Below are 15,000 nucleotides of genomic sequence, written 5' to 3'. Positions count from 1 at the left end.
GAAACTTTGCACTCTATTGGAAAATATGGAGGAGTATACTCAATACGTATTACCGTTACTCACCAGAAAACTACTCTCAATATTTGTCATTAAAAAGTAATAGTACTCAAATGTTTCCTATTGAGAGTTCCCCTGTTATTTAAAATAGACAAACAATAGTGATGCTCTTCTTGCATCATTTATATGATTACATCACTAATCCACTGATCTATCTCTCTCTCTCTCGCTCTCTCTCTCTCCATCTCTCTCTCCTTCCCTCATGCAGGGTACATTCATTTATCAAGATCAGTCATGGTTTCTGATTTAGTAACAACCCTTCTCTATTATTTGGAGCATTTAAGCATGATGTTGTAGTCTTCTTGGTGGTTAAGGTAATGTTGGTGACAGTGCTGCTGCCGTTGGTTGTTGCGCTAGTGTTGGTGGTGGCGCAAGTGTTGGTGGTGGTCGGGTGTTGTTACTGTTGTTGTTTTTAGTGATGGCAGCACGTTGTTGCTCTTTGTCAGAATGGTGGTGGCACTGGAGTCCTTGGTGGTAGTGGTAGTGACAGTGTTAGTGATAGTGGTAGAAGTAGTGATAGTGGTAGTGGTAGTGATAGAAGTAGTGAGAGTGGTAGTGGTAGTGAGAGTGGTAGTGGTAGTGGCAGTGGTAGTGGCAGTGGTAATGGCAGTGATGGTGGTAGTGGTAGTGGTAGTGGTGGTGGTAGTGATGGTGGTAGTGGTAGTGAGAGTGGTAGTGAGAGTGGTAGTGGTAGTGGTAGTGGTGGTGGTAGTGATGGTGGTAGTGGTAGTGAGAGTGGTAGTGAGAGTGGTAGTTAGAGTGGTAGTGGTAGTGGTAGTGAGAGTGGTAGTGAGAGTGGTAGTGAGAGTGGTAGTTAGAGTGGTAGTGGTAGTGGTAGTGGTAGTGGTAGTGAGAGTGGTAGTGAGAGTGGTAGTGGTAGTGGTAGTGAGAGTGGTAGTGAGAGTGGTAGTTAGAGTGGTAGTGGTAGTGAGAGTGGTAGTGAGAGTGGTAGTTAGAGTGGTAGTGGTAGTGGTAGTGAGAGTGGTAGTGAGAGTGGTAGTGGTAGTGGTAGTGGTAGTGGTAGAGTTGTTGTTTTGGATGTGGTGTTGGCGATGGTCTGAGTCATTACTGAGTCACTGAGTTAGTGCTGGTCTGTGGTCGATGAAGTCAGGAAGGCAGAGTGATATTGGGGCGAGGCTAAAGCCCTGACATGGAGGTGTGTGTGTGTGTGTGTGTGTGGGGGGGGGGGGGGTCATTAAATTAACCTGCTTCTGTGCTGTTTGCGAGCTGTTGCCTGGCAACCATCCAGAGCCTCTGGGACAAGACATCTATTCTCGACCCGATTCCTGTTCACATGCAAACACGGATGAACCAATGCGGCCAGAACAGGTGCTGCAACCAACCGCATACCAGAGAGCAGAAGCTGCAACTGTCAAAAGAGGACAAACGAGATGGATCCTCTGTCGATTTTCTCTTCAAAATTATCTCACTCTCTTCCTCCCTCTCACTTGCTCTCGCTCTTTCTCACCTCTCCCTCCCGTAAGTTTTTCTGCCATACTCTTCCTGTCTGCTGAGCTGGGCTTCCTGCCGACTTTAACGCTGAGAGCAGCAGTTTGGGAGGCCGCTCTCATGCATATTCAACACTTGCTTTAGGTAACGGCCAAAGAACTGTGAAAAAGACTTCAACCTCTGAAAGAGAGAGAGGGTGGGGAAGAGAGAGAGAACCTGGGGTGTGAGAAAGAGGGAGAGAGGCAGAGAGAGAGGGAGGCAAGGAGGGAAGGATGAGAAAGAGAGGGGAGAGAGGAAGAGAGAAAGAAAGGGGGTAGAGGGAGGGAGGGAGGTACGTAATGAGTGGAAATGATGAAGCCGTACATTTCTACATAGCTGGCTGCTTTAGCTAATGGCTTCACTAAGCAGTAGATTATTGTGCTCTCACACAATGAGTTCAGCTCCTGTCATCTTACCTCCCCATGGGCTTAAAAAGGAGCCCAGCGGTATGACTGCATCACAGCTGCCATACTCAGTATGATCACGCAACTCCTGACTCATGTGAAAAAAACTAAAAACTCTTGAGTGTTTGGTCAATTTCCGCCATATAGAACCTCTTCCTCAAGCATGCTAGGGGCAGTTGTGCAGCTAGTGTTTTTGCCTTCCCAGGAAGCACCTGATTCAGATCGAGGCTAAATTCTATCCAGATTGGTGCAACATTGGTGCCAGATAGAGTCAAGACGCCAGCTCAGTTTGGACTAAATTCGGTCAAATTAGGCTTTTGTAGTGCTCCCGGATAGGCCTCACGCTCTAACAGCCTCCTCTGACCCCTCCAAGCTACCGCCCAAAGTCTGACTGATTGGCTCGCAGTGGAGCGAGATGAGACACGATTGGTTCATTTCACTTACATGACTCATCACCACCACCATGCCATGGCACAGCCAGAGATAGTAGCATAGTGTTCCTGTAGTAGAGCAACTGGTACAGTAAGACGCTGACAACACCACAGCCAGAGATAGTAGCACAGTGTTCCCGTAGTAGAGCAACTGGTACAGTAATACGCTGACAACACCACAGCCAGAGATAGTAGCATAGTGTTCCCGTAGTAGAGCAACTGGTACAGTAAGATGTTGACAACACCACAGCCAGAGATAGTAGCATAGTGTTCCCGTAGTAGAGCAACTGGTACAGTAATACGCTGACAACACCACAGCCAGAGATAGTAGCATAGTGTTCCCGTAGTAGACCAACTGGTACAGTAAGATGTTGACAACACCACAGCCAGAGATAGTAGCATAGTGTTCCCGTAGTAGAGCAACTGGTACAGTAAGATGTTGACAACACCACAGCCAGAGATGGTAGCATAGTGTTCCCGTAGTAGACCAACTGGTACAGTAAGATGTTGACAACACCACAGCCAGAGATAGTAGCATAGTGTTCCCGTAGTAGACCAACTGGTACAGTAAGATGCTGACAACACCACAGTCATGGGGGTGATACACAAGGATTATACATATAAAAAAAAAAAACGTATATAGTGCAAGTCGTTTGGAACACAAACGTCTGCAAGGATAAAGGAATAAAGCAGTTACACACAAGCTAGGTCAGACCTTTCCAGCGCTAGGCTAGGCTAGGCCAGGCCAGGCTGGGTTCGGCATTAATGCTTATGAGTGGCCTGAGGTCGCCACTGTGAGGAGCGACAGATGGACCGTCAAATTGCTCCCTCATTTAGCCAATAAATAAACGGTCATAGTGACAGGCATGTAGGTTAAGAAGACTCTGTGGTCCCTAAAGGGGTTTGCGTATGAAGTGTCATTAGTCTTCCCCGTTTGAAGCGACCAGTCGTTGCCTGCAGAGATACTTGCCGTTGAGATGAGATGAAATATGAAGGAGAGACTCTTACTGACAGAGACTGAGTACTGTTTTTTCAGACCAACTGCTATGCAAGATGCATGTTTTGTTAATGCTTATGGGTTCAGAGGCAATTGAATAAAGGAAGAGTACCCTCTCTATTCTCTCAGAAGCTTCACCTAGCACAGATGCACAGTAACACACTCATCACGGTTAGACACAGACTATTGTGGCCAGGGTGTGGCTCCAAGACCTGACTGATCTGAGATCTGCTGTCGAAGTGTGCAGTGTCCCCACTGGAAAAAACCTTGAACAAAATATCTGATCTGCAAATGTTCCAGCGCACAGGGAAATGTAATACCCATTAATAGCACAGAGGTATGAAAGAAATACTCCTCCGTTACAGTACATGTGCTTAGCCTGAGGACAGCACTCGGTATTTCGCACACTCATCATAACTTGTGCTGGACATCCCCTTTCGCCGCTACGCTGTGCCTTGCTTGGGGGAGATGTGCTGGTCATGCAGAACCCCGGGTCTGTGTCGGCGTGCCAGTCTGCCTGCCTACCCACCTCAGCCGTGCCACCAGGAGGCCGTGCTGACACAAGCTGCCTCCTGTCTGCACCCGCCTGGGCGGGCACTCAAGTGAGAGGACTGTCAGCGCAGCAGGCGGAAGGCGAGCGGTGTAAAAAAAAGGGAGAGACTTGCAATATTTAGGACGTCCTCGCTCAAGAGGTAGTGGGAAGGGAAGGGGAACCACTTTACTCGCCCCGACTCTAAGTGTCTGTCGAACACAAGGCGCATGCCCGTCGTCTGTGCCTTAGCCTAAAGCAAAAGCTGTGTGGAAAGCGACGCAGGTTGCTGCTGACACTTCTGCTATGACATTTGCTGCAGTGTGTTCGTTACGGCTAATACCAAATGAACGGAGCTGTGTATATCTTATATATGGAATGCGCTGTATGAGGGCTGCCAGTGGTGTCATGCCAATGCTCATTTGCGTGGCGCTTTGAACCTTTCGTGCAAAGCTTTGCTCCACTTGCTCTATGGTAAAGGGCTTGGATCATCCTGTGCTACATTATCCTGTGCCATTTTAAGATATGACCTTTCCCAAGTGTTCTTCATCTTTATTGTGTAACGGATGTGTTGATTGCTATTTGCTTACATTTTTGACACGTGTGAGTGAGAAAAAAGGGGAATGAAGAGAAATGGGGAGAGAAAAAAAATCGTGTTCAGATCTTTCATACTGTGGATAACGTCAGAATCTGGTAATTACTTCTTGTGGTGTAAAAATTCAAATTTGTAATCAAAACGATTACACTTCGCAATCAGCCAATAAGCTACGGGTGTCAGGGTAAAAATACCTCAAAGCAAATATGCTTCAGTTAGACATAGGGGTGACTGTGCATCCTAATTCAGAGATTTTGTGCTCTGCTCTTGCCAGAGAGAGAGAGAGAGAGAGAGAGGGAGAGAGAGAGAGAGACAGAGAGAGAGAAAATATATAAACCCCACGAAATAAAGTCTTGCATGGAATTAGGAACCTAATTAGGGTAATCTGTTCCTGCAAATAGGGTGGATTTTGCCGGAGCCAGAGCGATCACTTCTATGGGTTGCTGCACAGCAGAGCACCACAGCAGCGAAAGTAATGTGGAAAAAAAGCGAAATAATGATAATAAAAAAAAATCTCTCTCACACAAGGTCAATGAATGCTGGGCTCTTCCCCAGTGTTTATTAATCAGTTAATTAGTTAATTAGTCTGAACAGATGGCTGTGCTGCTGAAGTTAGGGGGCTCTTTGGGTGCTCTGGGGCTGAACTCAGAGGGAAGGTGTGCTTCACAGCGCAAGGATGTGCTCACAGAAAACAACAACAAAAAGGAAAGTAACAACAACAAAGAATCAAATGTAAAAAAAATGTGTCCAGAGAAATGCATCTCTGGCACCTGAAAAACGGACAGCGTTTAAAGCCTTTCTTTCATAGTGTGGTTGCCTGGCTCACAAAAGAGAGGAGAGCAGGGCATGTTTAATGAGAGATTTATTTGGGTGGTGCAAGGAGTGCCATGGGACTGGACTTCAGTCAAACGCTGGTGCATCTACTACTGGCTGTTTACACAAATTAAGAGAGAGATAGAACATATCTGCACATGTATAATAGACCATTTGTGCCAGGATTGTGATGATGTGTGTGTGTGTGTGTGTGTGTGTGTGTGTGTGTTTGTGTGTGTGTTTGTGTGTATGTGTCCACATTGCATTATCATTTGTTTGAATGAATTCTTTGCTTCACTGCAGATTTACAAAAGCACTTCTGATGGTTTATTTTTAGCCTGTTCCTATCTCTCTCTCTCTCTCTCCCCCTCTCTACAGTCTGTTGTGTTCTCCCCATCTTTCTCTCTATCTCAGCCCCCCTCTTCCCCTTTCTCTCTCCATGCCTCTTTACCTCTCTCTATATGCACAGAGATGCTCAGTGCACATACACATGTCTGCATAAGTTTGTTTGTGGGAGAGTAAGACTGGGATAAGATTTAAGATTATGAGCTAAAGCCTTTGATCAAATGTGGGCCATTGTTTTTTTTCCCCCTACTGTTATCGCTCAAAAATGGCTTCATCCAATCAGAGAAGCTGCCAGGATGGCAACGTGTACACACACACACACACGCATACTTGCATACACAAATGAACACAAACACACACACACACACAAGCACAAATGCATGCACTCATTCAAACACACTCAAGCTGGCAGATGCAGATGCACACACTCATACTTAGACTTACACACAAATGCACACATACGGATGTACACACACACACACACACACACACACAGACACACACACACACACCGCACACACCGCACACACCGCACACACCGCACACACCGCACACACCGCACACACACACACACACACACACACACACACACACACACACACACACACACACACACAACCATAATCCTCTTCACTACTGTAGAATAACCTCTTTAGAGCAGAACAGAGAGAGGGGAGAGAGTGCATGAGAGCATGAGAGCATGAGAGCAAGAGAGCGAGAGACAGAGAGGGAGAGAGAGCACGAGAGTGAGAGAGCGAGAGACAGAGAGGGAGAGAGAGCACGAGCAAGGGAGAGAAAACTCACTGAAAGGTTACTCTCTTCGCCCACATACTAAAACGTTCAACCATGTTAAAGGAATCAAGGACACTGCATCATCCCTTTGTATGGCTCAGCAGCATCTGTGTACATTTGAGTGCATGTTGTGTGTGTGTGTGTGTGTGTGTGTGTGTGTGTGTGTCTTGAACAACATACACACAAAGGCACACAGACACACACTGGCATACATAGACTGACTGATACTGTATGCATTTTCATGACATAATGACATATACGACAACAACAACAACACACACACACACACACACACACACACAAAACAGAAAAAAAACAGAATATCATGGTATATAGATACTGTATATGTATATAAATATATATATATAGCTGTACATGGCGGCCTCAAACTGTCAGACATATACATATGAATATTTAGCTTGGCATGCATTTACTTACACTGCCACAAAGAAAGACAGACAGATGGCTTGATAGTAGACTGTCTCGATCTCTTTTTTTCTCTCTCTCTCTCTCCCTCGTTTACGCACACACACACACACACACACACACACACACACACACACACACACACACACACACACACACACACACACACACACACACACACACAAACACACACACACACACACACACACACACACACACACACACACACACACAAAATCACACACACACAAGCACGTTCACACACACATTGAATTCTTTGATGCTTTGACCCTTTTGACTCAGTGATTTCAATCAGGTAGGTAAACAGCGTGTTGTCGGTAGATTTGCCACACATTTCCTTCCCTATTCCCCATTCCACATCTCCCCCTCACAGTTTGCCAAGAGAAAGTGGAAGTGGAACAATGGAGCACATTGGAAAATCAACAAACGTGACCTGTTCCCAGTTCCCAGTGAAGCAGACCTATCTCTGAAACTACACAACTAAATAACTCAAACCAGATACCACATGGGACCAACCTTAGTGGCCTGCCCTGTTCTCTCCTTTACAATAATGTAACTCAGTAACAGCTTACTTGAACACATCACTGATGTTGTGTGGTAAAACATACTGACAAAGCTTAGTTTCTCCAGTATTTCTGAGAATCCATTTCGTTACCACCTCAAGATTTCTTACAGCAGAAATCCTTCATCTGGCCTCAACCTGTATGGATATCTCGAACTGTAAATTACATGACACGCCTTCACCACTCTTCCTTGCAACATGATCCGTGTTTCAGCTGAAGGTCATACATCAGTGTTACTCATGGGGCCGTAGCTCACGCTCTCCAATAGCTCATCCACACTAAAGATCCTCTTCTACTCTATGACCAACACAGAGGCTACAGACGTCCAGTATTTCATTGTGAAATGTCTTGTGGGATGGTTATTGGAGGAGAACGAGGGAACACACACTCCTTCCATCCACCAGCTCTCCCACAGAGGGAGGAGGAGAAGGAGGAGGAGGAGAAGGAGGAGGAGTAGGAGAAGGAGGAGGAGGAGGAGACTCACCCAGTACGCCCAGCCGGTAGTTCATGGTCACCACGATGACGTTGCCGTAGGCGGCCAAGACGCTGGCGTCAAACATGTTGCCTGTGCCCTCCATGTACGAGCCGCCGTGGATGAAGAGCATGACCGGCTTTTTTCGTCGATCACGGATGTCTATGGAGAGAGGGAGAGAGAGAGAGAGAGAGAGGGAGAGAGGAAAAAACAGAAAGCAAATGAGTGGATCCACTGATAGATGTCTCCTCATATATCAAGCTATGAACTGTGGAAGATGGAATATCTACCCCTGCCCTCCCACACATCACAGTTGTGATTTAATGATCAAGGGGAGAGCTGGGGGTGAGCCAGGCATATATACCTCTTCAGACTCCTTAGCTGATCAGAGCTATCAGAAAGGGAAAATTGCAGATGTATTTTGAGCCAAACTAGAGAAGTATTTCATATATGAAGAATTCTTCGAGTGGTGATTTTTTTTCATCTGTAAGATTTGAAATGTTTTGTTTATGAAAATTGTTTTGTTTTTTTTAAATGTCTATTGCAATATTACGCCAATTTTACTGAAAAGCATTACTTAACTACAGAAAAAAGTTATAGCTATTTGGTTTACATGGAAACATGGAAACCGTTAGTAAACAGTTGTAGGAAATAAATGGCAAATTATCCTTTAAATGTCATGCCTCTCAATACATCTCTCCTACATGCAGGTTGAAAGTAAAGTAAAAAAAAAAAAAAAATGGGTGAATTCGTCATTGACAAATCATCTACGACCAACAAATGTCTGAAGACTGGCCTTAGGGCCCTAGCCAGACTGGTTATGTGCAATTTATGCCTCTCACAACATCCCCTGTTTTTGCACAATGCTCTGCCTCTTTCAGGGCACTGTTTGTAGCTCTTCATACTCTGTCAGAGCCTTCCTCCATGATGCTGTAGCAGCCTGAGCCTTACTTCAGTATGTTATAAAAAGTCAGCATACTAAGAGACAGTGTCAGCCTTTCTCCCTTCTATCCATTCCAGCGTGATACAGGAAGTGGCCTCCTTGACACCTCCGTCCTCCCTCTCCTCCACGTGGCCTTTCCAATCCTCTGTTCCTCTCCTGTCTTATCTTATCTGTCTTATCCTTCTTCCATCTCTCCTTCTTTCTCTCCTCCTCCAGCCAGTCTTCTCCGTTTGCCCTCCCCCTCCTTGTCCAAATTTGTATTTGGTAAGAGCAGATTTCCATCGAGACTGGATGGGTTTTATGTTAAAGAGGACAGGTTGAAGCAGCCACTGCCACCGCCACTGCCACTGCAGCTTTACCCCTCAGTCACTATCAGACAGTCAGCCCTGCTGCTGCTAGTTAAGAGTTGGGTATAGAGCAAGGCATATAAGGGAGAACTAAGATGGAGTACTCCTCCGTCCTCCCTTCCGACCCCCTCCCCTCCTCCCCTTCTCCCTGGCTCTATCTCTCTCTCTCTCCCTCTCATCTCTCTTGCTCTGATCCGAGCCGATTAGACGGACAGCAGTGGCGCTAAGCGATTCTGACAGCCTCAGCTGGGTGGACGGGTATAGCCATGTAGCTTCGGCCCATCCAGTTGTTTTAAATCAGTCTCAAAAGAGGGAAAAGGAAGCTAATACTGCCACAGATTGTATGTAGCTCGATTTCTCTCTACCTCTCTGACTCTCTCTCTCTCTCGCTCTGCCTCCCCCTGTTCTGTGCTGGATTGGTGCAGTCTGTCTCTGGGTCTCCACCACCTCCCGCACAACCCACCCCCACCCCCCCCTCGCCCGTCCACCATCCAACCCCCACCCGTTCTCAGTCCCCTCATGTCTATATGGAGTTGGTGCAGTCTCTCTGTCTCTTCAATAAAAGGAGGGCAGTCTCTACTGGCCAGTTAGCGAGTGAGGCTGCGCTGCACAGGACTTGTGGATAATTCACATGAAAGCCAGACCAAGTGGAAACATAAATAACAGCACAGCATCTGTTTATCCTGATGAGAGAGAGAGGGGGAGAGATGGAGAGAGAGAGAGAGAGAGAGTTAGGAGGAGAGAGGGATGAGAGAGAGAGGAAGAGGAAGTGATACATTAAGTAAGAGACAGAGAATTAAAAAAAAAACTGTTAAAAGGAGAAATTGAAATAACCCCAAAGTTATTCACACCAAGGTCCTTTCACGGACACACTCTCACACAAGCACACAAACACACATGCACACACACAGAGACCATACATATACACACTCACATACACAGGCCAACACACATTCACTCACATGGACAAACACGCACACACACACACACACACACACTCACACTCACACACACACCCGCACAGGCAGCTGTGATGCTGAGTCGCTATGGAAACTGCCTCATCTCTCGGCTTCTCTCCCTAATAGAAGCACAGCAGCCATTCCCCAGCACAGATTCACTCAGGCCTGTTGCCGTGGAAACAAATTCTACGCACGTATTTGCACACCCGCCTGCATCACCACCTGAATCTCAGCTTACAAACACATTACAGCAGGCACATGCATGCTAGCCCTCACACACATGCATGCACACACACACACACACGCACATTTATTCACACATGAGCATGGATATACGTACACTGTGTTCACACACATATACTCATTGCCCCCCCCCCCCCACACACAGACACACAGTTGCATGGATGCATTCACACATCAGCACACTTACTGTGCTCACACATACACATTCATACACAGACCCACACACTCTCTCACACACACGTGAACACACACACACACACACACACACACACACACACACACACACAAATACACACCTCTCTTGGATATATTCTTTTGTGACTCTATAGCATCGATTACAATACCCCTGGCCTGTAAGTGACAGGACAAAACCCGTTTTTCATACCTGAGGGGCCAGAGCCCACCTCCCAAATTTGTCATGCTGTTTCTCTGTTATTCATCCCTCTCATCTCTGTCGTTCATCCCTCTCATCTCTCCTCCTCTCATTTTCTATTTCCATTTGTCGCTCTGCTTCGTTCCTTCTCTCTGGCTCTTTCCCCTCTCTTCTCTTCTCTCCTTCTCCATCTCATTCTCTCCATATCTCTCACTCCCTTTTCTTTCACTTGAAGTATCTCTTATTTTCCCCTCTGTATCTCTTCTTCTCTTCTTCACACACACACACACACACACTCCGTCTCTCTCTCCCTCCCTCCCTCTCTCTCCTGTGAATTGTGAGCCTTTGCTGATTTCCCAGTGGTGATGCAAACACGTTCCCAGTGGTGATGTAAACATGTTCAATTATCCCTGTGTTACTCTCTCGGCAGAGGCTGATGGGAGGGCGGGGGGGGTGGGGGGTTGTGTGGGTGTGGTGAAGAAACACAGGGGTGCACTCGGCTCATCGGACCCAACGACCCCCCCCCCCCCATCCCCTGCCTCCTGTCTGCTCATCAGGGACCCACTCGAGTGTGTGTGTGTAATGCCTTCAGAGTTCCATTATATTGCCAGATTGAACAAAAAAAAAACATGCACACACACACACTGTCCTCCAGATCAGTCGCTCCAACAGGGGACACTTTCAAAGGCGCCTTGTTGTGCTGGATTGCTGGATCACAGCGTTATCGGTGGGATTCCACTGTCAGAAGTGTGGGTCGCCAGCACGAGCGTTCAAAGACCATTCAGTCTTCAGATGAGTATTCACTAACCCGCCGTGTTCGTCTGTTTAAAACTATTTTTGGCCCATCCTGGGGGGGGGCCGTAAGAGCTCTGTTTAAGAGTGCCCGTTGGCTAAGGGGTGGTGCATGTGGATGCGATGCAGGGACACGTGTATTGTTTGGTCTGTTTTTAGATAGTTTTCTTGGGGAACATGGAGTGGCTGCATATTTCATGAAGTTTCTATGTGGTTCCTTCTGTGTGAAAATGCATACTTGTATGCAGTGCAGTGGTGATGCTGAACGAGGGCGAGAGAGAAGGAATGGGAGCAAAAGAGAGAGAGGGAGGGGAAGGAGAGAGGGACACAGATAGAGAGAGTGTGTATAGGAGACAGAGGGAGTGAGTAAGGGACTGAGAGAGTGAGGGAGGTTTACAGAGTGAGAGAGAGAGAGAGAGCGAGAGAGACAGACAGAGAGAGAGGGAGAGAGAGACAGAGAGAGAGAGAGAGAGAGGGGGAGAGAGAGAGAGAGTGAAGGGGGAAAGGCTGTGAGGAAGAAGCCCAATGCACATCTCAGCACAACAGAGGCCTCAGTATTCTGCCCTGCTTCAAAACACTGCTGAAAACACAAGCCCGCCATTCTGTCTCTTCTCCTATGAACCTGCCACTCTTCCTCTCTCTTCTCTCTTCCCCCTCCCTTCCTGTGCACTCTATCTCTCTCCCATCTCTCTTTTTTTCTCCCACTCTCTCTTTCTCTCTGATCTCATGCTTTTTTCACCCATCCTTTCCCCCTCTCTCTCTCTGTCTCTCTCAGCCCCCCTCCCTCTCTCACTCTCTCTCTCTCTCTTCATCTTATTTTCCCAAGTCTCTTGTTATGGGACTTTCTCTTTATCCCACCCTCTCTCCATTTTTCCTCCCTTTCGCCCTCCTTATTTCCCGCCCCCATCTCTCTCTTTCTCTCTCCCTCCTCTCTCAGTTTCAAAGCTAGTGATGAATGTCATTTCACATATTTTTTTGTTTTTTTGGGGGGGGAGGGGTATTTTTTTTATTCCACAGTTACTTGTCCTCACCCCTCCCCTTTCGTTTTGCTCCTCTATCACTGCTTTGAGCAATCCCCCTCTTCCTCTCTCTTTCATCTCTCCTCTGTCACTCTGTTTTCCTCTCCTCCACTCAGCCGAGCGTCTACTTCCCCCTCTTTGGCGCTCACCGCTCAGAAAGTCACAACTGGATTAGCTGGATCTGCCTCTATTTAAACCGCCGCAATTAAAGACGTGGAGAATCACAGAACTAAACACATGAACTGCATATTTACTGCCAACCAACCATGCTGACACACACGGAGACACACACACACACACACACACACACACACACACACACACACACACACACACACACACACACAACACACACACACACACACACACACACACACACACATCCACACGGTGCTTCAGCACAGACCTTGCCACACAGACAGACCTCTTAATGCCTTCTTTTAACATTCAAAAGGCACACTTTCTCATGATTCTGTTTGTATTTATGTTAAAACATATACTCAACACAAGTAAATACTGTATGTGCAGTACAGCAACATATGCACTGAATACTGTGCATTCCCCCAAGCTATACATACACACATATTGATCATCCTTCAAGTGCACATACACACAAATACAGATACACATACCAACACACTGACGTTATCTGAAGTGTCACACAATCACACACACACACACACACACACAGACACGCGCACACACAAACACACAAACACACACACACACACACACACATACACACACACACACACACACACACACACACACACACACACACACATGTTGGATTTGGTCACAGGACTATCTAGCAGGCGGTGCTAATGGCTGCTTATTAATCACTGTCATGGTGGTTAGAGAGGCAGTCCTGCCCTCGTCTGCAGTGAAAATAGGGTCAGAGAGAGACAGATTAAGGGCGGAGGGCAAGGCACAGGGCAGGGATGAACACACTGGGCATGGGCCAGATTAGTTACCATGGTAATGAAATGCTCTCATTCACTCTCTGCTGTCTGTCAACAAGATCCCACTCCTAGGAGGCCATGACCAATCAGTGAACTCGGTTTACTTATATGCCACAATTTTAAGAATTGTTTCACTTCCTGAGAAGCAATTCAGACTGACCCATGTGGACAAATGACCTAAGAGAAGACATTCAAAACTCAGCTGTAACAAGCAATTACAGTAAAACCAAAACATAATAAAATTAACCACCACCACCACAACAACAACAACAATAACAGCAGCTGTTATGAGTACAATGACAATAATAGTCAAAAACAAGATGCGAATGGCAGCAAAATAAGAACCACAAGATTGCAAAAATGTTACATCCAAGAAAAGATTCAAAATGACATCACGAGTTTGGACAATGCGACCTAATACGAGATGTGGGTGGGGGGTGGGGGGTGGGGGGGTAAGTAGAAGGGCATATGCATCTATATATGCATGTTGACGTGTATACGTCCTTACATAAGTGTCTATGCTAATACGATTCTGATATCTTTTCAAAGTGAGCTGGAACCAAATTGAATGAAAGATACTGGTTCCTTTGAAGTGAGTGCTGAGCTTATTAGTATGATGTGAGACAAGTGTGTGACATTGATTTGCATGAATAAGATTGGCTATCCCCTCCCGAAAAAGATGTCTTGAAAAAATACGACAAAAAAAAAAAGAAGAACGAAAACATGCAAGAAAAATACCTTCATCCCTCGGCCGGTTCATTGTAGACTCATCGTGTTTTTTTGTGAGCGGACCTAGGATCAGGGCAACAGGAGGGGGGAGAAGAGAAAAGAGAAAATTCAAAAAAGATTTATAGCACGACAAAAAAAAAAAAATAAAAAAAAAACCAATAGCAAAAAAATCCCAAAACAGGAACAAAGAAAGAGGAGAGCATGAAAAAGACAAACCAGCATCAAGAGAGCACCTGTCTCACCCTTTTCAGGTTAAAAAAGAGAGAATTCAAAAACAACAACAGCAGAAAAAAGGAAGAAAAGAAAAGAAACCGTCACAGACCACAGACTCTCTCTCTTTCTCTCTCTCTGGAAGACACTCCAGACATCTGTCATCTACCTTGCCATGTGCTGCCTTATTCATTAACACCTGATAACACACCTTGTTCTCCCCTGTCTAGCTCAGTTCTCCCCCTGGCGGTCTCTTGTGCATGTTAGTGTTTTGTAGAAGGAGGCGGAGGAGGCGCAGAGGCGGTGGGAGTCAGTGGAGGAGAGAGTGGGGGTATCAAGGCATCCATCCTTGTGGTCAGAAAGACAAACTGATAAGATGCCAGCCAACACATCAACAAGCTCATCCGCCCTGAGGCGAATGGCTGTCCAGGCCACACTGCCTTGGAGGAAGACCTCGGGGAGCGTCTTTCTTTATTAAAACTCTGCCAGC

The 15,000-nt window shown here is 46.4% G+C and overlaps 1 protein-coding gene across 1 annotated transcript in view; it reads right to left on the bottom strand.

Moving 5' to 3' along the window:
- Positions 1-15,000, bottom strand: part of nlgn2b (neuroligin 2b) — a gene marked incomplete at both ends in the record, with an annotated part of 38,609 nt that overhangs the window by 12,221 nt on the left and 11,388 nt on the right. The window contains 2 exons of the mRNA XM_080848278.1: positions 7,946-8,095; positions 14,310-14,363. Coding sequence (XP_080704404.1) covers positions 7,946-8,095; positions 14,310-14,363 — 204 coding nt within the window. The remainder of the gene's footprint in view (positions 1-7,945; positions 8,096-14,309; positions 14,364-15,000) is intronic.

The sequence above is a fragment of the Sprattus sprattus genome, assembly GCF_963457725.1.
Source record: "Sprattus sprattus genome assembly, chromosome: 1".
NCBI lineage: Eukaryota > Metazoa > Chordata > Actinopteri > Clupeiformes > Clupeidae > Sprattus > Sprattus sprattus.
The sequence above is the reverse complement of the archived record's forward strand: the minus strand, read 5'-3'. Positions and strand labels throughout refer to the sequence as shown.